At 40.4% G+C, this 25084-nt stretch overlaps 5 protein-coding genes and 1 long non-coding RNA gene across 9 annotated transcripts; 3 read left to right on the forward strand and 3 right to left on the reverse strand.

Annotated features, from left to right (window-relative positions):
- Nucleotides 1-1110: 1110 nt before the first annotated feature.
- Nucleotides 1111-5047, reverse strand: LOC141846761 (uncharacterized). The gene is made up of 7 exons (XM_074734802.1): nucleotides 4025-5047; nucleotides 3580-3698; nucleotides 2601-3206; nucleotides 1973-2246; nucleotides 1733-1889; nucleotides 1561-1651; nucleotides 1111-1460 (listed from the first exon to the last, which is right to left on the reverse strand). The coding sequence occupies exons 1-7, from the start codon at nucleotides 5045-5047 to the stop codon at nucleotides 1343-1345; spliced, it is 2388 nt and encodes a 795-aa protein (XP_074590903.1). The 3' UTR covers nucleotides 1111-1342.
- A 1585-nt stretch (nucleotides 5048-6632) lies between these two features.
- LOC141846690 (metacaspase-5-like) lies at nucleotides 6633-8154 on the forward strand. Its single transcript, XM_074734724.1, has 2 exons — nucleotides 6633-7048; nucleotides 7120-8154. Exons 1-2 carry the CDS (start codon nucleotides 6700-6702, stop codon nucleotides 8022-8024), a joined length of 1254 nt encoding a protein of 417 aa, XP_074590825.1. The 5' UTR covers nucleotides 6633-6699; the 3' UTR covers nucleotides 8025-8154.
- Nucleotides 8155-8899: 745 nt separating this feature from the next.
- Nucleotides 8900-10627, forward strand: LOC141845903 (uncharacterized). Its single transcript, XM_074733905.1, has one exon. It carries the CDS (start codon nucleotides 8900-8902, stop codon nucleotides 10625-10627), a length of 1728 nt encoding a protein of 575 aa, XP_074590006.1.
- Nucleotides 10628-12364: 1737 nt separating this feature from the next.
- Nucleotides 12365-20673, forward strand: LOC141846219 (transmembrane E3 ubiquitin-protein ligase FLY2-like). Of its 4 annotated transcripts, none has more exons than XM_074734217.1 (15): nucleotides 12365-12723; nucleotides 15187-15259; nucleotides 15577-15704; nucleotides 15807-15922; nucleotides 16305-16365; nucleotides 16891-16954; nucleotides 17046-17123; nucleotides 17514-17674; nucleotides 17749-17808; nucleotides 17990-18083; nucleotides 18473-18640; nucleotides 19111-19439; nucleotides 19876-19992; nucleotides 20071-20214; nucleotides 20330-20673. In XM_074734217.1, exons 1-14 carry the CDS (start codon nucleotides 12586-12588, stop codon nucleotides 20170-20172), a joined length of 1689 nt encoding a protein of 562 aa, XP_074590318.1. In that variant the 5' UTR covers nucleotides 12365-12585; the 3' UTR covers nucleotides 20173-20214; nucleotides 20330-20673. The 4 variants fall into 4 exon arrangements, with proteins under 4 accessions (XP_074590318.1, XP_074590319.1, XP_074590320.1 ...); XM_074734218.1 differs by having other exon boundaries at nucleotides 17517-17674; XM_074734219.1 differs by having other exon boundaries at nucleotides 12627-12723; nucleotides 15567-15704.
- On the reverse strand, nucleotides 17551-21346 carry LOC141846221 (uncharacterized). The gene is made up of 4 exons (XR_012603322.1): nucleotides 21268-21346; nucleotides 20111-20164; nucleotides 19811-20030; nucleotides 17551-17772 (listed from the first exon to the last, which is right to left on the reverse strand). It is a non-coding gene; the product is annotated as an uncharacterized LOC141846221 (long non-coding RNA).
- A 1395-nt stretch (nucleotides 21347-22741) lies between these two features.
- On the reverse strand, nucleotides 22742-24927 carry LOC141845904 (la-related protein 6C-like). The gene is made up of 10 exons (XM_074733906.1): nucleotides 24544-24927; nucleotides 24381-24462; nucleotides 24207-24301; nucleotides 24066-24137; nucleotides 23920-23999; nucleotides 23755-23836; nucleotides 23624-23671; nucleotides 23470-23538; nucleotides 23257-23382; nucleotides 22742-22975 (listed from the first exon to the last, which is right to left on the reverse strand). Exons 1-10 carry the CDS (start codon nucleotides 24925-24927, stop codon nucleotides 22742-22744), a joined length of 1272 nt encoding a protein of 423 aa, XP_074590007.1.
- Between the last annotated feature and the right edge of the window lie 157 nt (nucleotides 24928-25084).

A 25084-nucleotide genomic window follows, 5' to 3' on the forward strand; every position in this document is an offset into this window, starting at 1 on the left:
GAAGATCAACGGCCGAAATCTGCCCCAATGGCGGCGACAGCCCTCTTGCTGTCGCCATCCTTGCCTCGACTCGCTACTCTTCTTCCTCCATCCCACAATGCATGCTTTTGGAAGGTCTAAGAGCATCCGCAACGCTCGTGGCGTTATAACGCCTTTAACCAGTAGTCGATTGGGTTCACTAACACGTGGTTGAGTGGTGGTCGACCAGTGGTCGATCACCATATGGTGGTCGACCACCACTCACACTATGCAGCCTCTACGTAGAGTTCTGAACGCGTTCAATACCTCACTCCTCTCTCACTCCTCCCTCACTCTTCCACGTCCTTCCTTCGCTCCTCCACGTCTGCTATTAACGCCCGATTAACAGCGCGTTGCGGATGCTCTAAGGTCTTGGGATGGGCAATAAAGGAAAATATGAGGTGTGCATTATCACCTTTTACAACCGAATAAATGATAATTACGACGGAGCAGACTTACTAAAATAAACAACGGTCAAATCTCAGTAATCGACGAAGTCGAGACAATGTTCTTTGACAAATTGTAATTTCTTGATTTACTTTCTCGCAGATGATCGTAAGACTGATCGTGTGAGGGTGATAGGATGACAGATTCTATCTTTAGTAAAGAAGAATAAAAGATAATCCAATTCACAAAACTCCTATCCAATGCCAATCTCAAAAGATTGAATTTATTGTGCATAATCTTACATTTTATTATAACTATATTCACAATTTGAACTCAATCTCAAAATGATAATAATTTCACTGTGGTACCAAAACTCCCTTCCTTAAATCCTACCTTGAATATGATTCTGAAATAAATAGTTTATTTATAACTTCATCAATAGTAAACAATAATCTCCCACTTGAACATAAATGCAATGCTGTGGTACAAAAATGCAGAAACCATTGTACACATTTTTCACAACTTACATCCTTGACCATCTTTATGTCACATACTAAACTTCAAGCCAATTTAGCAATTAACCTCACTTGTTCAAGGTTTTTTGTTCCTTGGCGATCCAATACATTTTATGTACATTCTGCAGGAATAGCAAACAGTATTGAGCTAGTTTCTTGTAATGCAACCTTATATAAAGTTAAATGGGGAATAAATTTTACATCATCCATCTCAAATAGTCGAAACCTTTTCCTGTTATTGTATCGACATGGTTTCAGTAGTGAAGACAGAAGATTACTTACAATGGTCAGAGAAAGTGGAGACTGGCTAAGGCTTTTAGTTTTACAAACTTAAGGTCATGCAAGTTCAGCAAACAAAATCTGAGAGTTTTTTTCTTTTTTTACTTGGGTGTCAGTTTCAAGTTGATAGTTGAGATTGTTTTTCATGAATTGGGAATCGTCCGAACGACGTCGATGATTGGGGATTGACAGATTGGGCATTTGGCGCTGCTCCATTGCAGCTGATGAGCACAATTGAAACAGGTACACATATGGCCACACCTGCAGGTGACAGAAAACAAAGAATTTTTCTGAGAATTGTCACAGACTAATTGAAGATAGACATCAGACAGCAAATGCAGCAGGGTTTGTTGTGATGTACCTGTAAAGTAGGCAGTCAACTTGCATTTGGCAGCAAATTCTGCAGGTGTCTCTTCTTCCAGATTTAGATTTGAAATTGCGAGAGGAATTTGCTGTTCCAGTTGAAGCATCGTGGAATTCAGCAGAAGGATAAACAATTAAATTGAGTTTCATGAGAGGAATATTAGAAATACCTGATGATTGGTTGATTGCATCCAAAATGTCCTGTTTGATTGACTGTCGAAGCTTGTCCTGCCACTCCATGCAATTCTGAACCATTAGCCTCAGTTCACCGATTTCTTCATGAATTTGAGTCATCTCACTTCTCATGTCATTCAAGGCTTCCCTGTCCTATTATGTTGCAGACAAATAGTGTGTCATATGAACCAAGATTTTTCATGGAAATGGGAGTGCAAAGATGTAAGACATGTTACCACATTTTGAGATGATTGGCCTGTTAATGAAGCATTCTGCCATTTTTCTGGGGTTTGCAAGTTGTAATAATGTAGAGGTACCATTGACGATGAGTCTGATTCAATGGGCTCGGCATTTTGGTATACAATACTTTGTTGCCAGAATGGATAATCCATGTTGTTTTCTGCAAAATTTTCATCTGAGCAATACTGATCTCTTCGTTGTATAAACGACAACATCAACTGGTTCATCTTATTGCAAAAGTCACTCGCAAGGGAAGTAGAGACCCTTTTTCTGCAAAGCAAATGAAAGTGATGCATAAGTGCATAAAGATCTGAACTCAAACCAAGAATTTAAAATACATGGAAATTGAAAAACTAAAAATATATGTTTCTTAATCCCATTGTCAGGAGGATTCTTGCAGGTGGAATATATTGACTAATTTGTGTTATGAATCAATGCATACATTGTTTGGAATTCACAAGGAAACCCTGTTCAAAATGCATAGTGGAGAGAAAAGAGAATTGAATTTACAAGAAATAATCAAGCATGAAACACACTAAATGATTAGTGAAGCTTTATCTACAGATGATGCAAGAAGGAAGCCATTCACTAAAAATAAAAATGTAAGAAGGAAACAGGATATACCTCTCAAGGAGATCCCTTATTTCAACATTATCTGAGAAGTGCTCAAACCAGTCATAACACTGAGGTTTTCGTCTTATGCTCCATCTCCATGAATCCGAATGTTGATCACCAATCCAGTTGCCAATACCTTGCCGCGGTGATGTTTCCATGTCTTCGACAGCAACCTCACTTTCCCACCCATTGGATGGCAGCGAGTCAGGCGGCCTTTGCCAATCAAGGTTGTCCACCCACAAATTTCTGTCATCCCAAGAACCATCAATCTTGTGGTTTTCATCCTGTAGTGGTTCATTGTGCTTAGGCATAGGTGAGCAGGCTTCCATCGGAATGCTCGTTGAATCTCTTGGGGAATCTATTTCTTGCAACTGATGTTTATTGCAAGGAAACTGGTCGGTAGGAGAAGCATGGACTGAACCTTCTGCATCCATGGGAAATTGAACATGTATGCTTGTATCTGAACTTTCAGCATTTACAGGGAACTGGACATCCACACTTATTGGAAACTCTGTGCTTTCAGTCATGGCTGGGAACTGAATATGGACACTGCTTGAGCTCTCCACAAATGTCCTTTTGCTACCAGAACATTGTCTTCTATGGTTAAATCGTTCCCTGGTATCAAGCATGTCACATATATGAAGGAAAGTGGAAAAAAAAACATTACAAATTATGTCTCTCAAGATAATTTTCAAGTGGATTTTTTTTAACAAATCTTTAAGGTTTAGGTACATCAAATAATTCAAATGCATCAAAATCCAAGTTGTTTGCAATCTAGACATCTAAGCAAGATCAGCTTGTAATCTCTATTGACTCCAGTATCAATGTGAAAGTTCAAGGAAAGACCTAAATTCAAACCACAATGCTAAAGTTCTTAGGTGGGGAACCCATTAGTTGAAACTTAAGCCTCTTTAGAAGGTTGTGCTAAGTAATGCAGAACTAAGGGAGGAGTCTCTAGTTCCCTGTATTCCACAATGTTTTGTAGTACCTGATAACTGAGATTGTGGATCCATTTTGCATTTTATCTGATTCGAATCTTCTTGAGGGGGCTCGCATTTGATCCTGTATCGCCACTCGCCGTTCGAAAGATCTGAGCTTTAGCATTGACTACAAGAAATTATGAAAAAACATCAGAAATTGTTCTCTAGAGGAGTGCTTACTTCTTTGAATCATGAATACTTTATCAAGGTTACTCCTATTGAGAATAATTCAAATGGTCATTTGAGACATAAACATTTCAAGAACTTAGAAATTGTTAGCCAAGCAACACATTGCAACTAAAATGAAATCCATCAGAAGAACACAAACAATGATGCTTCACATTTCTAAGAAAAAGAATTAAATTTTCTTGTGTGAATTTAGATGTAAAATGAGGATTTGGAGTTTTCTTAGGAATGTACTGAATGGTTTGAGTTGTAGTTGTTGGAATTCACCTGAAGACGGCCGCGATAGGCAAAGCGCGAGACGTGATGGTGGTCGGCCAACGCCACGAGCTCCCGACGCCGTTCCTGCTCCATCCTCGCCACAAAACTCTCCATCTCTCCCCGCCCTCTCAGCCGCCGTGAATTCATCAACCCCGACGGCCCCGAGACCTTGCCACGTGGCCTCTCGGCCTTGTCTGCCGCCGGGCTCTCTCTTCCCGACCTGTCGTTCTCGTTGTTCGGCGGCGCCACGAAACCGGTGCCCGCTCCGTAGCTCGACGTCAGCATCCTGACGATGCTCCCCACACGGCTCCTCTCGCTCTCGTGCAGCGGAGAAGCAGATGCGGAGTTCGCTGGCCCGGTCGAAGCCATCGACATCATGTCCGAACTCCAATCCCCGAACGTGTCCAATTCATCCGACACATCGGAGTTGTTGCCGCCGCCGCAGGCGTCCTCAGCGTTACTACCAACTACGCCGAACGCCTCCCGGTGCTTGGGCGTGCCCCCTGCCTCCGCCTCCAGCTCCCGCCACATTTGAATCAACGACGAAGCCCGTACATTGGGCCGCAAATCGCCTCCGCCGCCGCCAGCGGAAGCGGTGGAAGATGATTCAGGAAACCCGGACAGGGACGCCTCGCGGTGAACTGATCCTGCGCGAGCGGAGACGGGCCGCGCCGTGGTGGTAATCGTGGAGATCTCCGCTTGTTGAGCCTCCCGCTCGATGGTCGTCACCATCTCCCGCGCCTGCCGCGCCGCCCACTTATTGAGGATCTGCGACTCCCTCCGCCGCGCGGATGACCTCGACTCTCCGCGCTCCTCCTTCTTGCCGATCGGACCCAAATCCGCTGCAGGAGAAGCGGAGGAAGGCGCGTCGCCTCCCACCCTCTTCTTCTGCTGGTGAATGTGGACTTTCATGAGGCCGGCAGGGCCATAAGACGGGCGACCGTGTGAGGCGCCAAGGACAGCAGCGGCCAGGCGGCCACGCTCGCCCCAGTCATCGGAGGCGCTGGACAAGCGGGCAACCGACGAGGCCATCTCAAAATCCCAACTCGCCAAATCAGGCAACAGCAGACGAGAACAAGAAACGAAACCTCAAAACCATGGCTCGAACGAGACACGAACAGCAGCAGGCGTCCCGCCATCCCCTTGCCTCTCCTCTCCGTGGGGACTGAAACCGCTCATCCTGCGATCCTGCAATGGAGAAAAGAAAATCGCCGGTGATGGGGGAAGAGGAGCATGGATTTGAAGCTTGAGTTGGGGGGAATGGCGTGGGACGAGGCGGAGGTTCAGAGATGTCTTCGCCGGGAGAAGCGCGCGGCCAGCCATAAATTTGGGTTCGGAAGTGCCGTTGTAGGTTTGTTGAGGACGAGGGTTGGAAACGGAGACGCGACGGGAGAGACCGTTGAATGCGCACCCAAGAAACTACCTAGATATGCATTGGACGGGAGCGGGCAAATTTCCTAAAGGGACTTCGATTTAATAGACCTTTTAAATTTCCCTGAAATTCTTCTTTTTTTTTTTCTCTCCCACTTTTACGTTTCGTTTTTTAGATTAAAACACATTATTTTAATAGCGTAAGTGTATGTTTTTTCAGACGATTTTAAATATGTTAAAATTTGATCTTCAATCAAACATTCTTTCTCTTTGATTCAAAACACAAATAACAGAGAACTATCCGGTAAAAGATAGAATCTATCACTTTAACAATTCCACATAGTTGATCATACGATTACTTATAAGAAGGTAAATCGAAAAAATATAGTTGATCACTACGAGAAAGATATTGTATTGACTTCGTCGAGATTTGATCTTTATCCATTTCAGTAAATCTGTCCCGTAATAACCAATTCAACCATAATCGAAGGCACCAAAAGATACAACACTCTTGAATGATCTTACAAAGGATGTCACATATTTTATATAGATCCTTTTGATGTATATTCTAAATTTTTCACATTATATATACATATATACTATAATTTTATCTAGTGATATGATATAATATTATATATTTATATAATAATAACCATAAAATTTTATTCCTAAGTGGAATCGAAGTATTATATACTTTTACTTATATATTATAAATTCATATATGGAACAAAATTATCCAAGAATATGTCCATTAAAATGCTTATCATGTCAAACTTTGATGGTCATGTATACCTAAAGGATCATCAGCTTCATCAATTCTGTTCTATTGTAATCAACTCAACTATGTTTCGAGGGCGTCCAATACATTACTTATAGGTTACGAAGATATCACCTCTACATTCAATAATTTATTTAAAAAAATTTTATTAATTCAGATATCAAATTCTTATTAATGTTGGATATAACTGATCCAAACTTTATAAAAATTTTGGGTATAATTTAGTAGGTCTAAATTAGCATTTAATAAGAGTAGAATTTGTCTTGCTTACTTGGCATATACAGCTCACACCCTCCTATCCTTTATCCAATTCTTCATACCTTCCATGAGTATAAAACATTACCGTTTGCCGTGAAAAAAATATTTATTTTATACCCATTCCACCACCCACCAATCCATAACCCTACGCCAGCCTGTCCCTATCTCCACCCAAAGCCATTGACGAACAAAAAGCTGCAGCAGGTGCACAGCTCCACCATCTGCATCATCATCTTAGCGAGGAGAGGAGAGGAGAAGAGGAGAGGAAGAGACATTCATGGCGACTAAGAGGGCGGTGTTGGTGGGTTGCAACTACCCGGGCACCAAGGCCGAACTCAAGGGCTGCATCAACGACGTCAACCGGATGCACCGCTCCTTGGTGGAGCAGTTCGGCTTCGACGACCGAGACATCACCGTCCTCATCGACACCGACAAGTCCTACACTCAGCCCACCGGCGCCAACATCCGCCGAGCCCTCGGCGACCTCGTCTCAGCCGCCAAGCCCGGCGATTACCTCTTCTTCCACTACAGCGGCCATGGCACCCGCCTTCCCGCTGAGACTGGCGAGGATGATGATACCGGATACGACGAGTGCATCGTTCCCTGCGACATGAATCTCATCACTGGTATGTGATTCCCTTCCTCCTCCTGTCTGAATTAGGGATTTGGGGCGTTGACCATCGGATTTGGGATGAAGATGATGACTTTAGAGGGTTTGTGGACAAAGTACCTCGAGGCTGCCGGCTTACCATCGTCTCCGACTCCTGCCACAGCGGCGGCCTCATCAACCACGCCAAGGAGCAGATCGGCGAGAGCACTAAGCACGGGGACCATGCGGAAGAGAGTTCCGGCTCCGGCTTTGGCTTCAGATCCTTCTTGAAGCAAGCTGTGCACGAAGCATTCGAGTCCCGCGGCATCCACCTTCCCCATGAAGGCCGCCGCCTCGTAGGCGGCGACGACGGGGCCGCCGCCGAGCGCGAGTACCGGGAGCGCGGCGGCGAGGGCTATTTCAAGAGCCGATCCTTGCCGCTCTCCACCTTTCTGGAGCTCCTGAAGCAGAAGACGGGGAAGGACGACATCGACGTGGGCAAGATCCGGCCGACCCTCTTCGAGGTCTTCGGCGACGACGCCAGCCCTAAAGTGAAGAAGTTCATGAAGTTCCTGCTCCACAAGTTCCACCGCCACGGCGACGACGGCGAGGGCAGCGGCGGATTCTTGAGCATCGTCGGGGGCCTGACTCAGGAACTCCTGATGCAGAAGCTAGGCGGCGAGGAGGAGGACGACGACGAGGAGGTGAAGCCGGAGGAGGCGTACGCGAGCAGCGGCAAGCACGGAGAACGCCAGGACAGCGGGATATTGGTCAGCGGATGCCAATCGGACCAAACTTCGGCGGACGCGAATCCGGCCGGCGGGAAGGGCGGGGCGTACGGAGCCCTGAGCAACGCGATCCAGAGCATCCTCCAGGAGAGCGGCGGCGAGATCTCGAACCGGAAGGTGGTGATCCGAGCGAGGAAGATGCTGGAGAAGCAAGGGTTCACGCAGCGGCCAGGGCTCTATTGCAGCGACGAGAACGTCGATGCTCCCTTCATTTGTGACCCGTAGCGGATGGAGATTTTGCTGTTGGCCCAATTGCATCTATAAGGCCCAATTGCTGTGCTTTGAGTGGTGGGTGGTGTCTAGTGTGCTATTTGTTGTTGGCAATTTTCCCCCAAATAAAAATGAGTGATTAAGAATAAAGGGTAAAATTAAAATGGTACTTAATCAAAAGTAGTATATCAAAATATTTTTTATTAATTATAATATAAAAATAAAAACTTTATGTATTTTAATTAAATTAGAATAATTTTATTCATAAATTAGAGCGGCCACTAACTCATTATGATGAGACAGCAAAAGTTTCGTGCCTTCATAAAACTCTTCTTCTTTCGTCATCGGTCGCCATCTGACCTACCTAAGTGAAAGATGACTTAATTGACACGATGGACCTCTGAAATACAAAACCATACCTTGTCGTCGATCGCCATCCAAGTCATTGTGTCTTAAGAAGTGCTAAAGGAGAAGCTCCAATTCAATATGCCCCAATGAATGAGGTTTCTCCTTTTATTAGAAATGTCAAAGGGATTAATCCATGACGAAATAAATTAATTTGTCAAAATTTCATCATATGATGAAGTAGGGTAGGAGAGTTATCTTCGAAGCATAGTTGAGTTAGTTGTGATGGAGTAGAGTTGTTGAAGTGGACAAGGATCGAATCTCGAAGAAACTGAGGTAATATCTTCCTTCGTCGTGATCAATTGCATTTTCTTGATTTATCTCCTCATAGATGATCGTAGAACCGAATATGGAACCGTTGGAGTGACGGATTCTACCTTTGCTAAAGTAAAAAGGGTAGGGGAAGCCAACTTACCAACTTGATCGATTGAAAAATCTCTAACTCACTTTCGGAGATCTCCCAATGCTTGTTGGACTTTGGAGACATGGCGGGACTTCGGGCAAACCTTGCAAAGTCCAACATATATATGGCCGGGGTGGATGACCGGGGCAAAGCGGACCTTCTTCGTATTACGGGCTTTTGTGAGGGCACCTTCCCCTTCCGGTATCTTGGCGTACCCATGGCGGCGGAGAGGCTTCGGGTATCTAATTATGAGCCGCTACTTGATGCGGTGAGGCGCAAGATTGGTGGGTGGCCCAAGCACACTTTGTCCTATGCGGGTCGGCTAGAGTTAGTGCGATCGGTGCTCCAAGGAATTGAATGCTATTGGCTCTCTATCCTCCCGGTTCCGAGTGGGGTGGTGGACAAGATTTACGGGATATGCCGCTCATTTGTGTGGTCTTCTAAGCATCCGATTATCTCGTGGGACACATTATGTCTTCCGAAGGAGGAGGGTGGTTACGGACTGCGGGATCTTCATGCATGGAACTCGGCTCTACTATGCCGGGCTTTATGGAATTTACAGCGACAAGCGGATTCCCTTTGGGTACGATGGATATATCGCCATTACTTCAAGACACTAGACCTCTGGCATTGGCAAGTGCGTCCATCTGACTCACCACTGATGAAGAAGCTGGGCCAAATCAGGGATGCCATCTTGCAGCGAGCAGCGGACATTCAGGCGGCTAAGCAATTGCTGGGAAATTGGTTTTCTGAGGATAGCACTTCATCTGCAAGTATGTGGTCCCATTCTCTGGACCAACAGGAGGCTGTGGACGTGTTGCATGTGGGCAGTCCGGGCAGCCAAAGGCGGCACAGGGGGCGAACACGTGAAGCAGTTGTTAATAACGCTGATGGTGCATCATGCTTGGGCGATGAGGGCAGAAGGTGTAGTGGCAATGATCATATAGGCGGTGCAACTCAAGCAATCAACAGTGAGGGTGGAAGACGAAATCGCAGTGACCAAGTAACCGATGCAGCTCATGCAAGCAGTGCACAGTTCGGTACTGGTGGTGGGCGGCAGCAGGCATCAATTGTGGACAGCTGGAGCAGAGGCTTGTGGTGTGGCTTAACAGAGCACCATGGAGCCATTGACTGGCAGAGGGTGGACAGGCTACGCAATAACCTTGCTGGTGCGAATGGAGCATCAACGGCGCTGGGCCGATCTGGTTTTGGGGACGCAGGAGACCCTCCCTGGACGAACAGTGAGGCCCTGTGGTGTGAGCCGCCAGCGCACCATGGGGAGATTGATACTGGGCGGAGCCTGCCCCGTAACAAGCGGGCAGGAGTGGGTTGGGCATATGAGTTTTTTCAGCCGCGTGGCACCATGGTTCCATGGGCGACTGCGGTATGGCGGGCGGATATCATGCCTAAACATCGCTTCACATATTGGCTAGCAGCACATGGGAGATTGCGCACCGCTGATCGCATGCCATATGATCCGATGAAGGAGTGTGTACTATGTCATTCAGGAGAGGAATCAAATGCCCACATATTTTTTCGCTGCTCCTTCACCAGGCAGTTGTGGGATAAGGTACGGCACTGGCTTCGCATCCGACTGCAGATTTACACAGTACCTCGACTCTTCCGGGCTTTTCGTCATGAGCTGCGGGGAAAGGGGCGAATCCGGAAGGCACGAGATTTGGCTATATCATGTATGATCTTTCTTGTTTGGCAAGCCCGCAATCGGGCTCGTTTTGAGGGTCGTGAGTCTAGTGTTGAGAGGTTGTTCCTCAAAACACAGACTCATGTTTATCGATTTGTAGTAGCATAGTTTCTGTACATTAAGTTCTATTCCATCTATATATTTACCATTCCCCAAAAAAAAAGAAAAATCTCTAACTCAAAGTAGGTTAGGCGAATTAACCCATAAGCCTATAAAAAAAATTAAAAATTTTAATTTTTGATTACAATTTAAAACAAGTTGAAAATTTTTAATTTAGATTGTAATTTAGACGAATCAAGTCCATTAATTTATTAAGTTTTTTATTTTAATTTTAAATTTTAAATAAAAAAATAAAAATATAAGTTTTCTCAATCCGTGGACCAATTCAAATCCGTCATGGACTGGCCCGTGTCGATTGCGAGCTTAGATTGATCAGTCCATCTAAATCTATGTTAAAATAGATTGAAATCAAATTTACTTAAATTATTTGATAGAATAGGCCAGCCTAAGAGATGAATTCAATGAGTCCAACTATACCTTTTATACAAGGACTTTCCGTCATAAAATTTATAACCTTTGTTAATATTAACGGATATATCACTTAAGAGAAAATTTTTAAAATTCCATTTTCAAAAAACGATTCCTTTTAATTATTTTTCTTTGCTTAATTTAGAATTAGAAAAATGTATTCAAATTGCGTTAAACTATTTGTAAATGGAATATTTTACAGAATTTATTTGAAAAAGGGAAAACGACATTCAGATACGTTCGAGGTTTTGACACGTGTACATATAAAATTTAATAACAATTGACCTGTGAAAATGACGGTTTAATAAAATAGTCGCTGCTTGCTTTTGTAAACAAAATTAATTTTTTTTTAACAAAAATTGCTAACGTTAACCAAAATTATTGCATATTGTTATTTAATAATTTTACTAAATTTATTATAATATTAAAATAATTTTAAGTTGGAGCAATTTCAATTAAACTAGGGCAATTTTAATCATGTTTAAGAATATTTTTAACATAATAATATTTTATATATAATAATTTTAATTTAGCTAAAGTTACTATAAATAGTGGTATTTTTAGGATAAAAAATAAAAATAGAATGTAATTTTGATATTTGTTCAAAATATGATACTCTTTAAAAAAACAAAGTTCTTTTAATTTATCTATAAAATTATAATTTATTTTATTGAAAATTAATCATCACTAGACAAATTTATAATCATAAATAATTTCTCCTCTAATAATTAACGTCCTAAAATTATTATTTTAAAATATTTTATAATACATCATAATTAAGATTTGAATAATAATTATATTTGATTAATCTGTGGATCAGGTATTTTTTAGATAAAATGGAATATTAAAATTTAGGAAGACTAAAATAAAAAAAATAAAAAAAACTAGTGTGATAAGATAAAAAAACTTATGAGAAATTATTAATTATATATAATTTACTATAATATATCATATTACGTCAACGTGACAGCCAGGTCCAGACTATAATACCACGCATCGCACGTTAGTTCCAAGTTTATCCAACCAGCTGATGCCACGTGGCTGCATCAAATTAAATCTCCAATTCCACTTAAATATCGACACGCGTCTCGCACCTGGTCATTAGCATCAGAACCAACGGTTGAGATGAGAGATTCTGTTTCGTATCTGTTAGCGGATCCAACACTCGATCCGGATACCCTCGCCGCCCTCCCCCACGGAGATTCGCCCAGGCGGCCGCCGGCGGCCGCGCCTTATTCTGATGGCTTCGCGTTTAAAATTTCTGCGATTCGCTGTCAGGATTTGACGCGACGGTGCCTGGGACATGGGAGGAGTTATTGTTGGACTTTCTGCGTCAGTTCGTTGCGGCCTCCCTTTCCCCCTCCCCTTCCTCTTCTCCACTTCCTACTCCTCGTGGTTGGTGTGCAGTTGACTCCGTCTGAAGCAAACTGCCCCCTTTTTCTTTTATTACTGTTTTAATTCGCAGGTTTTGGGGCGTAACCTGCAAGATTTACTTTCAGAACAGCTTTCTCCTGCGCTGAGGGTTGCACTTGGAGGGAATGGCAGGGCGGAGGAGAGAAAGATGGTTTCTTGGGGATGCGGCGGCTGTGGCAGTGGTGCTTCTGGGTCTGGTTCGGCCTTTGGTGGCGTTGAGGCCTCTTAGGGGGATGGATTCTTCTGGTCCTTGGGGTGATGAGGTCCATATCTTTTTTAATAGGTTCCCTTTCTCTTGAGTATGTAGTTCCGAATGTAAAAAGGCCATTTTTAGGCTATTGAGTATTGAAATCCTCAATTATCCTGGATGATTAAACAGTTAATGCATTGTAGCGCCTTGATATTGCTATGGCGGCGGGTTGTAGATTTTTTGGGCTAATTTTTGGAGTTACATTCAATCCGGGAGCTTAAAAAATCATTGAGTTTCTGGTCCTTTTGCTACATTAATCAGATACAGGGCATGGCCATGCAGGGTAAGACCTGTTAAGACATCATCATACAAGAGTTAGATAGAAATTTCAGTCAATATAGGGTTTGGATAACTTCATTAAGCATTTAGGGTGTGAATAATTGGAATAAGTGAGCAATTCTAATTATAAGTTATGTCGTCCACATTAAGTGATCATGAGAAGGCTCAATCTTGCATCAAACAAATTCATTATGCTTTTATGTTTCAGTTATGTCTGGAATTTCTTGATTTGAAATTCTAATCTTCCCTATATAAACTTTTTTGTTTTCCATGGCATCTGGTACAGTTAATTTAAACTGTTTATCGTATCCTTTGTCCTTTTTTTTCATGCTTTGATATGTTATTAGATGTTGGCCGCACATCCCTATTTTCATTATTTTAACTTGCTTGTTCTGCTCAACTATCAAAGATTTATCCTTTCCGATGGCAATTTGAAGTGTTAACAAAGTGGAATCAGTAATAGATGATTTGACATTCCAATTCGGATTTCTTCTAGTTTTTTTATTTCCATAGCATTTGATTCCTCATATCATATTTGGTTACCAAATAGTAACAACTCATATATTTGTTATATGCTACTTTACTTATTATTTATTCTGTACCTTCATTAATCCTTTGGGATGTAGTATTGATATAGTCAACAATTTGGTACACCAAGAATTTTGACTTGCATCACTTGTAAGTTGCCTGTATTAAAATATATAAGATTACTCATATTTTACAATTTTGTTCCCCAAAGTAAACAGGTGACTTGTACTCATCACTTAGTTTTTTATGGTCAATTGTGTTATGAATCTGGCTCTCGTACTAGGACATTATGTAATTGAGGAAGAGCAAGGTGTTGCAAGGAGGGTGGAAAAATTAGTTGATTGAATAGGTAAGTACTGATTACCGTAGAAAGCAAAGTATGCAAGTTATAAACTTGGTGGCAAGGCCTGTTAGCATCTTCTTTTTAGGACTTGGAATGAAATCTCTTCTTCTTAGTCCACAATGTCATAGCCAAACAATAACTTCAAAATATCTAAATGTGGTTACTGACATGTATGTAACTAGTATTATGTATCCTTAGTAAGATACTTATCACCTAATAGGCTCAAAAATTTCTATCCATAAACTAAAATTCATCCTGGCAAACCTACTAACTATAGGACCTTTCATAAGGCTGTATCTGCTTGCTATTTTGTGACTTGAACAAGAGCATATTGAACAGTTGCCTATTTTAAGCAATTCTCTCCACTTGTTAAATCAGTATTGTCCTAAAGTGGCAATCGAGTTTTTGCTATTTGCTCTATGCTTGAGATGCTTTAGAATTCTCCTAAATACCCACTTAGTTGGTTCGGCAATCTCTTTTAACCAGCTAGGGAGATTTCATACATTTATGCAACATTACATATCATCTATGGGACAAAAGAAACAACATGATTTCCCTAATATATTGCTATTTTTGTGTCTTGAGTTTTTTTTTTCTCTTGGTCTTATCTGCTAGTGCTCTCTAGAAATACCCAAGACACAGATAATTAGTAGCCTTAGATTATTTATTCCTCCCAACCTTGTATAAGCTGACCCAACATATTATTCAATAAGCTATTTGAGTTTGTTATATAGAAGAAAATAATAATACATGTTAGTCCATTACATAATGCAATAACAAGTAACTTCATGTGGACCCACCATGAATGAGGATCAGAAGTGAGAAGGGTTATGATCAAATTTATCAGACTTCAGGTTAGATATTTTCATTGGTTAGGTCATGTGCACATCAGTCATCAGTGTACTTACTAGAGATATTCTTTAATATTGATATACCTAGTTGTACTTATCAAGCTTGTATAACTATTGTAATTACTTTTAAGCAGTAACTATTGTACTTATCTGCTTTCCAATTTTTGACTACACCAAGAAGGATCTTGAAGAACTTGGGTTACTAAGAAAGCATCTTTCTTAAACTGTATCTATTGCACACTTCAGGTAAGAAACCAGGAAGTGAGAGTATGTTAGTTCTTGAATGGGTATATGTAGCTTGAAGCCCTTGGTTTTCATAATCCTTTTAACATGATATGGAGTTACGAACTTTACACACTTTTGTATGTATTATTCTAGTCATCTTGTGTGCTTAGTTTTGTGTTTTCGGTTATATGATAGAAACAAATTATCACTTTCTGGTTTGTTTATGGCCATATTCATTACCTTCTTGCAGAGGCTTTTCCTGAGAAGACGTGAGAGCGATGCCAATCCTTATTCATCATGGAATATTACTGGAACATACAGAGGTTTGTATCCCACTCTTGTTTTCCAAGACATACTGTGAATGATATCATGCTAGTTAAAATGAAGATAAAAAACTTTCTGCCTTTGGTTGAATATTGTTTCTTGTAGTTGCTTCATTGACATTCATCTTCCCTGTTACATTTTCCAACTCGAGCCTGATGATATAATTAAAATTCACGGTGGTCACATTCCTATCTCATACTAAATTTAAAACTTGTTTATTCTCAAGTTGAGAACTACTCTGAGGCATGCTATCCTTTTAGTTTCTGCTATTATTTTTCTCCTCATGAATCTTGATTATTCTTATAGTGCTATGCAGGAAGATGGAATTTTGTAGAGACCACCAATGTCTCCTCTAGGCTTTTTGATTTTGGGAAATCTGATGGTGTATCAGTTTTAGAGTTGGTGAGTACGCCCACAAAGATAAGTGGTGTACACTACATTCAGGTAAAAATACATCTATTAATTGCTTTAATAGATCGATCAAGAAATTTAGACTTTCACTATCTTGGATCATTAACTCATCACTGCTAATTTTGGCAATGGCAGGGGGCAGTTTCTTTCTATGATGTGTTTGAAAATGGACATGATCATGGATTCGCTAAGATGAGAGTAGAAGGTGTATATATTTGGCCCTTTAGACAACTTCGAATGGTAGCTAGCAGGTAAATTTACCAATAAGTTCCCTTTTCTCTCCCATTACTAATGATATTGATGTTCTTGTGCTAAATTTCTTAATGTTCCTGTGATTCTTTGGATATTTAGATAATCTCGGCTTATGAAGGTTCTAGCATCCGCAATCCTGAAGAAATTCCTTTGGATAATTCACATATTATCATTTGCTATCAGTTTTCATTTCTTATATGAACACTGGATTGTTCCTTCTTTGACACAGTTACCTTCATTCCGCGCACGCACATCACACACACACACACACATATATATTTTGCTTTTGCTTTGTGTGTAATCGAATCTTGGATTAACTACTGTCTACTAATTGTGTCTTGATACTATTTTGAAACTAAAGTGATTTACCTTTTTTTACAGGGGAGCAGATGTCAAGTCTGTTCGAGAAGAGGATTACTTTTTGTCCAATCCATATTACTTGGTAACTATTTCATATTCATTACAAAAAGTTCACAGTTTCTTTTTCTCATGTATTATTAAAACTTCTAAGTGAGGACAGTTGTACATAGTGCTGTGGTGCTTTCTGTTTATGCTAAATTCGTTTTACTACCAGTGTTTCTTTGAGCTTTACTGATGCCATGGTGAATTTGAATATTCAAGAGATTTACATGCCATAGTTTGAAATTTCATACCGTGTTGAGCGAAATGGTTGAAACATATCATTCCGATAAATTATTGAAACTCTATGTCAGTCAACACAGACAATACCTTTTTCCTATGATTCATTTCCTTCTTCAACCTCCAATCCGTCACCACCATCATGTCTCCCAATCAAAGATTGAAACTCTTGCACAACTTAAGATTTTGAACCTTTGTAACTAAATTCTGCAATATATTAAAAATAATAAAATTATTTTTTATTTCTTTATTTTAGGATTTTATAATGTACTTGCTCCTTTCTTAGAAAGTGCAGTAAAATGTTTCTTTTGTCTGTTTTTCCAAACAGCTTGGTTTGTTTTCTTCGCAAGTGCTTCAAGAATCTCACCAAGATAAAGTATGGAGGAGAAAATGTAAGTATCTTCCTGCTTCCTCTTGGTCTGCTTTTATTTTTATGTTGACTGTCATTGCAACTTGTCACTGCATTCTAACTTCTTTTTTCAGCTCTAAATTATGACATGGACAAACATTGTAACATAGAAATAGCTGCTCAAGTTTCGCGTACATCATCTCGACAAAGTGGTACTGGTTTCTTTGATATCACATCAGTTCACTCTTATTGTTTATTGTATCATTGTTTCTATGCCTCCATATATGAGGGAAAAATCATATCATGCTAATGTAATTAGCATTGTTGGTGAAATTACTTATCATTGTTCTTTTCACTAACTTTTGGCAAGTATATGTTTTCTCATCATTTTTAGGATGTGTGATCATAGAAACATGTGTTTAAGGTATATATTTGCTCAAGGTTTGCAAATCAATTGCCTTTATCTTCTTTTTGAAGCTATTTAGATGTCAAGATGTGCTGAGTTTCATGTACCTCAATATGATTTCACAAAAATGGTGTTTCCATTTGTTCATCTCTACCATATTCATTTGTTTGATTCTGCTTACTGTTTCTTAATTTAGTAGGAAGAGATAATGAACAGTACCATTTAGAGGGCTTCTTGGAGAGTCCAAAGGTTGAAGATGATGGAGAGTGCTTTTCCCCCATTTTGTTGAATGCTACCTCATTGAACATTGAGGTTTACTACAATAAAGCAGTCAACTACACGCTGATGGTCACCTTTGTATCCTTTATAATCAATCAACAATGTGTTTGTTGATTTTCTTTTCTTCTTTGGGATGCCTTGACATCTAATAGGTCTCCTTCCTTCAAGTTCTTCTTCTGATCAGACAAATGGAGCATAGCAATACCCAATCAGTGAGTATATCATCCAAAAATTTATACTTATCATCATTCTCATTTATCTGTACTAACTATCTGCGGTCGGCTACAAAAAAAGGAAAGGAAAAAAAAAAGAGAAAAAAATGCACTTTTGTCCAAATAGCAACTATATGTTGAAATGGTTGGATCTTTCTAACTGTGTAAATGCTATTGACAGGGTGCTGCGAAGGTTTCTATTGTGATGATTGGACAACAAGCTATATTGGATGCATATATGTGTTTATTACATTTGACAGCAGGAATCTTAGTTGGTGAGTTTCATTCATAAATATTTGAAGTTGTGTCATTTCTGTCAGTTTAGAGCAAGTTCATGATTTGCATTTTGAATTGATCTTGTTATAGTTGTTCAAGTGATTTCATGTTGTGCTTCATTGTGCATTTGCTGTTGTAGTACTGTCACAAGGAAACTTATGCCAAGTGCTCAAGTGATTTGCATTTACAATTTAAAAGACAAACAAAATCATCTATCACTAATAAGCTAGCATTCATGTCGGTATTGTGTTTGATTCAGTAGTTGCTCAATATACCAAAGTGATGACATTAATGGCATGGAAGGGAAGAAGCATGAACAATGAATCAATATCATAATCTATATTAATCCTTCCACTGCTCAACTAATTCTGGATTTCTATGCACACAGAATCCCTATTTAATGCATTTGCGACAGCGGCTTTCTTCAAGTTTGTTATTTTCTCAATCTTTGAGATGAGATATCTTCTTGCCATATGGAAGGCAAGTAGACCTATCAACAGTGGAGAAGGTTGGGAAACTATGAGGCACGAGCTGTCTGTTCTTTACAGCCGTTTTTGTGAGTAAATTCTGATGAAACACTCTGATTTTATTTTGCATGGTTTACATCTTCTGATAAAGACTAATCTTAGTTTTCATTAATGAAATGCTCAATTCTAATATTTATACCACATGTCAATATATGCCGATTTTACAAATCGGCATATTTGAACAATGTACAAAAACATCTTGTTGGAAACATTGGAGAAACTAGAAAACAAGCAACTTGTCATTATTTCACAGTTTAGATAGTATTCAGGCTCTGAGAATCTTCATGAAACCTAAAAACCTATCATATAACTTGAGCTATAATTTCATGGCACCAACTTCATAGAGTGGGAACTACAGATGGCTTAACCAAAGTCTTCATGAACGATATCGAGAGTACATATATATATATATATATATATATATATATATATATATATATATTTTTCACATTTTTTTGTTGGTTACTTTCATGCTTAACCAAAGTCTCCTGCTCTACAGATGGCTTTCTTTTGGGGGGCGTTCTCTTCATGTATGAGCTGCACAATTTCTTTCTTCCTATTCTTTTCGTTATGTACTCGTTTTGGATCCCTCAGATAATCACTAATGTCGTCCGGGATACAAGGAAACCCCTGCACCCTCATTACATAATAGGCATGACACTCACTCGTACTGCGATTCCGCTGTACATATTTGGTTGCCCAAACAACTTTCTGCGAATTCAGATCGACAGAAGTTGGTGCATATATTTCTCGCTGTTTATGACATTGCAAGCACTAATCCTTCTGCTTCAGAATTATTATGGATCTCGGTGGTTTATTCCACATCAGGTATGTCTTTATCCAATTCGACTGAAAAGAGTTTGAATGTGTTCTTTTTCTCGGTTGATGGTTCATTCATACCCTTGGCAATTTAGGGAGAAAATACTTGCATATATAGGAAAAACCTCTTAAGATATTCCAAAGTTTTCATCCTAGGAGTTCTAAGAAGATATGATAATCGACACGAATACTCTTTGTAAACAAGTTCAGACAATAAAAATTTTAAAAAAAAACAATTTCATGCAATCATGTGGAGGTTTGCTCATAAACAAGAATTTCGACATTTTGATACTTGTGCCTTGTCTATATTAAATGGCTATCTTCAGTTGACAATAAAATCAAGATTTCATATCACAACTGAACATGTTGAAGAAACATACTTATCTGGAGTTGCAGAAGGCTTCATAAGTTGGTTTGTTCAACTATTACTGCCTGTGATTTACAGATCCTACCTGCGAAATATAACTACCACCGAAAGCTCGTGAACCACAGTAATCAAGCAGTCGATTGTGTAATTTGCATGACTGGTATTGACCTTGCGCAACGTCTGAACGATTACATGGTATTGAGAGTTCCATTTTTCCCCCTGAAACCAAAATGCTGTTGCCACAGATTTAACAGTTAAGCTCTACTCACACAGGTTACACCATGTGATCACTGCTTCCATACTGGATGCTTACAAAGATGGATGGACATTAAGATGGAATGCCCGACTTGCCGACGTTCCCTCCCAACTGCATAATTGTTATTATTGTAGCAGTTACTCGCGTACTTCACTGGAATTGTTAGCATCTAATACTTGCATAAAATGTCATAATATTCAAAATATATCTGTGAAATTGCTAGGACAACAAGTTAAAAAAATTTGTTTCGGGTCTAATTGGGTGCTTCTTTTCTAGGAAACCTATCAAAGGATCAAAAAGTGTAACAGATATGCATACATAACTAGCGACACATTAAAGATCTGCTGTATGATCTCAAAATTTCTCGAGATCCTGATTGTAAAGTTGAAAGGATGACCTGAGGATCTGAAGAGAAAATAAAGCGAATTTAATAGAAAATAGCATTGTAAGTGATAATATTGTAACATTTCCATTATTCTTTTTTCGCTGTGCTATAGTGTTGCAAATATGTTTACTCTTGTTCTTATTTCAAAGCTGACAATAAGTGGTCATCCAATATAATGTAATTTTTATCTTCTATAGCATCATTAAGCTCAGCAAAAGAAATCAAGGTTCTTCAATTATTTCTCCATCCATCTCTGGTGTATATATATATATATATATATATATATATATATATATATAGCCCTTCACTTCACATTAACTCATTTTGAAGTGTTAAAGTGCATTTCTGAGTATTCATTTTGAATATGAAAATGTTCCTTTCTTTCAAGTCCATATGTACACATGTTTTTCTATCTCATCTGCATCCTATTTTAACTCTCATTTGCACTTGTTTGACTTATGTTATGTGATGCCCCTGTTCTTCGTATAGGTGCACTTGATCTTAATGCTAAGTAGACTCACTCTACACATCCTTCACTGAAGCTCCGTGAAGGGGGGCACACTTGAAATTGTCGAAGTATTTCATGAAATTATTGGCAATGGTAGACTATGGTGAAGTTGGGTTACAGCTTATCAAACATACTATCACTAGGTGGTTAGGTTGTTATGAGGACAATAGGGAACTAGAGAATGAGATTAGAATGGACAATGAGAGGATTCAAAAAATTAATAATTTATAAAAAAAAACGTCAATAAATTTTAAATTTTGAGATGAAACCTTAAAACTTATAGAAATGCATTCAAATGTGCTTAAAATTTTTAATGCTTACTTGAAAGGCGAACCGGAAGATACGAGGATCCATATAGCCGACGCCGCTTAATGGGATAAAAGCTTGATAGTGTTGTATCTTAAAGGTATGATGGAGTGAACACTTTTAATCTACAGCTTGTCTTTTTCTGTGTCGGATACTCACACCCTGACACGAGTAATAAAGCTTTTAAGCATTGAAGGAATTTCCAATGGGAATAAACAATCTGTGACAAATTACAGAGACAATAATGTTCTCACACTATCAGTTTGCATTGATTAGTTACAAGCTACAGAACCAAAAATTGGGGCACCAGATTTACTGAACAAATACAGGATATGGTTAAGGGTATTGGTTAACACTCGGCAAAATCTAACCTTTGGTGGTACGAGAACCAGTGAACAGGCCAGGTTGCAGCATCAGTAGTATCGAAACAATGCCACTTAAGAGGATTACAGCATCATCACAAGTGACAGTAATGAAAAAAAGATCACGGTAAGTTTAATACCGGTTCCCATCAGATCTCAAAAACAAAAGACTGATAAGATATAGCTTATAGATTGGATGAGTTGTTTACAATTATTTTATCAGTCAAGAAACTCTTCTTCTTTTACTTTATTGATTCTTCATGTCTGCATAAACTAAATATAAGCTAGCACATTCTTCACGTCCAGTATATTCTAAAGATGTAAATTCAAACTTTGTTTCACTGATCCAATTGGAAACTGAAGTTACCCAAAACTGAATAGGATTCTGCAACTAAATTTTGTCCACGAGCGATCTAACATCAAAATTTTTTACCACCGATCCAAATAGGGTCAATACAATGCCAGAAAAACCCTCAAAACCAAGCCGACATCACAAATTTGACAAACCAGACGAAAAAAATGAGATCTGTGAAACGGGAACAAGAGATCAAGAAGTCGGGCGTACTCACAGAGGAGGGAGAGCGAAGCGGCGATGCGATTCGTAGGGGCGCCGGGCATCGGAGTGCCTCCCATTTCGGACTCCTCCGCTTGAGAGAGGGAGGGAGGGAGAGGGATTGTGGTAGGGCAAGGCTAGCTGGGAGTGTGCTGGGCGTCGCTTTTATAATGGCGACGAAGGTGTGTCGGTGGCAGCGCGGAAGCGGACGGCATTTATAGGCAGCGCCGTTTCAGTGGCTTATGCCGTGGACGGACCGGACCGGACCGCGCGGTTCGACTCGGTTCTATTTCATTCCATCTGTAATTATTTTCAAAGTTAAAAATTGATCATTTTTCAAAATACCAAGTCGATTTTAAAATCCTAAAAGACATGAGAAAAAGCATAAAATTTTATTTAAAAACATTTTTAAAATCTTCAAAATCATGAAAATAATTAATTATACATTAAAGACTCGATCGAGATCAAGTGGCCTATCGACACAAAAGCTTATCATGTTAAACATAATTATACAACCAAAATAGAATGACAAATTTATTGAAGAACACTTGTTGATCCACGTCCATGCATTCATTCATGGGTCTAGCGAAGAACACTTTGCCATCGGGAATGATTGTGTGCGTCCTAAAACTTTGTCGAGTGGCTTCCCCCGTCCCATGGTGAAGCCTCGTGTGCCATCGGGCATTCTAGGGGCATGTGGACTCATCAGCTTGCTCGAGGCCTCTCCGATCTGGTTCAAGCTTTGCCCGAGTGACTTGACTCGACCCCTCCCCCAACTTTTTCGAGCCCCGTTTTGGTTCTCCTCGTTCTGTCGAAATAACTAAACCGATCATTCAACCGCAAATTATTGAACATACTCAAATCAAGCACTTTATTTTTAAAATTAGCAACTCATGCATCCGTTTTCTAAAATACCTTTTCCCTCCCTCATTTTGTGGTTAGACCCGGCCACCATTTCGCGGCTAGTACCAAATCATGGTCGGGTCTATTCAAGTGGCCACCGGTCGAACAGAGGGACGAGGAGGAAGAAATGATAAATATACAAAATTGAGGGGTGGTTTAAGTAAATTGGCCAACATTCATGCTTACATTGTGGTCAGGTACTTGATCATTGTGAGTAGATCCCAAACTCTGAGAAGATGGCGATTGATCATCCTCACAGTACATGTCAAAATGATCGAACTCTAATTTCTTATTTCTGATCACAGATTTTGGCTGCAAATGTAAGTATATATCTTCTTCTTTTTCATAAAAAAAAAGGTTTAAATGTGCTAAATTATCAGTAGAGTTTGAGAAAATTACAGAGCATTTCAGCATCGTCCGAACTCGAAGCCCCTTTCTCCAGTTCCTCTCGTCATTCAGTTTTTCAACCTGCACAGTTCATAATCTCCCTTCCCTTAATGACCATCTTCACTTCCAAATCTGACAATTACTTTATTATTACTAATCTGTTTACCGCTTTCTCAGCTTGATCTGCAGTCTCGTACTCCACCAGCGCATGCAGCTAATTTTCACGCAAAGAAACAGAAAAATATTTCGATGTTCAGTATCGATTTAAGAAGTTAATCCAAAGAAAATCGAGAGCACCTTGTTACTGATCAGTATATCGTTCTTGGAACTCCTTGCTGAACTCGGCTCTTGAGGATGGCATATCCTGATGTTCTTCACACTGATGAAAACAGAAGATTATTATATATTTTCTTCTCCTCTTGATCTTTAAAACAATCATGAATGCCGACGATTTATTTTCACCTCCCAGCGACGCCGAATATCTTTTCGAGGTTTTGGCGTGAGTAATCCTCAGGCAAGTTTTCTACTACAACTGTGCGAGACTTCAAAAAAGAGACAAATTAGAAGTATACCAAATCATGCACGATGCTATAGATTTGAGTGTTTACTTGGAGCTCCTCTTTGTCTCGTTCAGTGAAGGGTTGTTTACGTTTGATCTTCTTGCCGTCCTCGCTGAGAACCTGTGAGTCGAAGTTGCCATCTTCAGAAGAAGAAGAAGAGAGAAATGGAGGAGGAGATGAAACACTCACAAGCTTAGAGGAGGTCCGAAGGGCCTTGATGAGAGTGTAGTTGTTGACATCGAGAGCTTTTATCTTCTTCCAAGACGCCACCACTGACATTGGCACTGAAATGTATATACACACGATTAACTTAACGTAATCGAATCCATCTCCGACGAGAAAGCACGAAAGGAATGTGTTCACCGTAGCCTTCTGGATCTCTGTTCATGATCTTCATCAAGAAGTCGTTGGCGACGAGGTTCGCGTCGCTGAATTGGTACTCCACCTGCAGTTGCATTTCCACAAACACGTTAAAGGCGCAGGTAGAGATTGAGGACGAAGATTTGATCTGAAGCAAAGAACCTGCCTGCTTTACGATCTTCTGGACCAGATCGCCGTTGCTGTTCTTCGAATGGCTCGCGCCGCCCTTGTCGTGGAGGTCCGGTGCAAAATGAGGAGGCGGCTCCTGGTTCGCGAGGCAGAGCCATTCCGGCCCCAGTGGCCCAGCGCCTCCGTTGCCGCCGAAGAGCTGAAGGTAAGGAAAGAAGCACTCGGCTGACAGGGAGGGCGGCGCCGGCGCCGCCGCCACCGGTTGCAGGTGCGAGCGCGGCACGAACTCCGGCGCGTGGACGTTCAGCTTGGACGACCTTGGACTCGACACACTCCCCTCCGACGACGCTACCGCCGCCGTCTCTTCCTCCACCACTTCCTTGATCTTCTCTTCTTCTCCTCCTCTGATTTCTTGGGCCATTTCTCTCTCTCGCTCCTTGTTTCCTAATCCCTTCTGCTCTGTTCTTATCTATCTCTTCGAGACCTCCTCCTCCATCTTCTTCTCCTCTTCTTTCTCGTGAGATCTGTGGTCGGAGTATTTAAGGAGACTGTTTCCTCCTACTTTGTCTCCACCTTGT

The sequence above is a fragment of the Curcuma longa genome, chromosome 15 (genome assembly GCF_044706935.1).
Source record: "Curcuma longa cultivar G26 ecotype Majalengka, Jawa Barat chromosome 15, ITB_CL_G26_1.1, whole genome shotgun sequence".
Lineage (NCBI taxonomy): Eukaryota > Viridiplantae > Streptophyta > Magnoliopsida > Zingiberales > Zingiberaceae > Curcuma > Curcuma longa.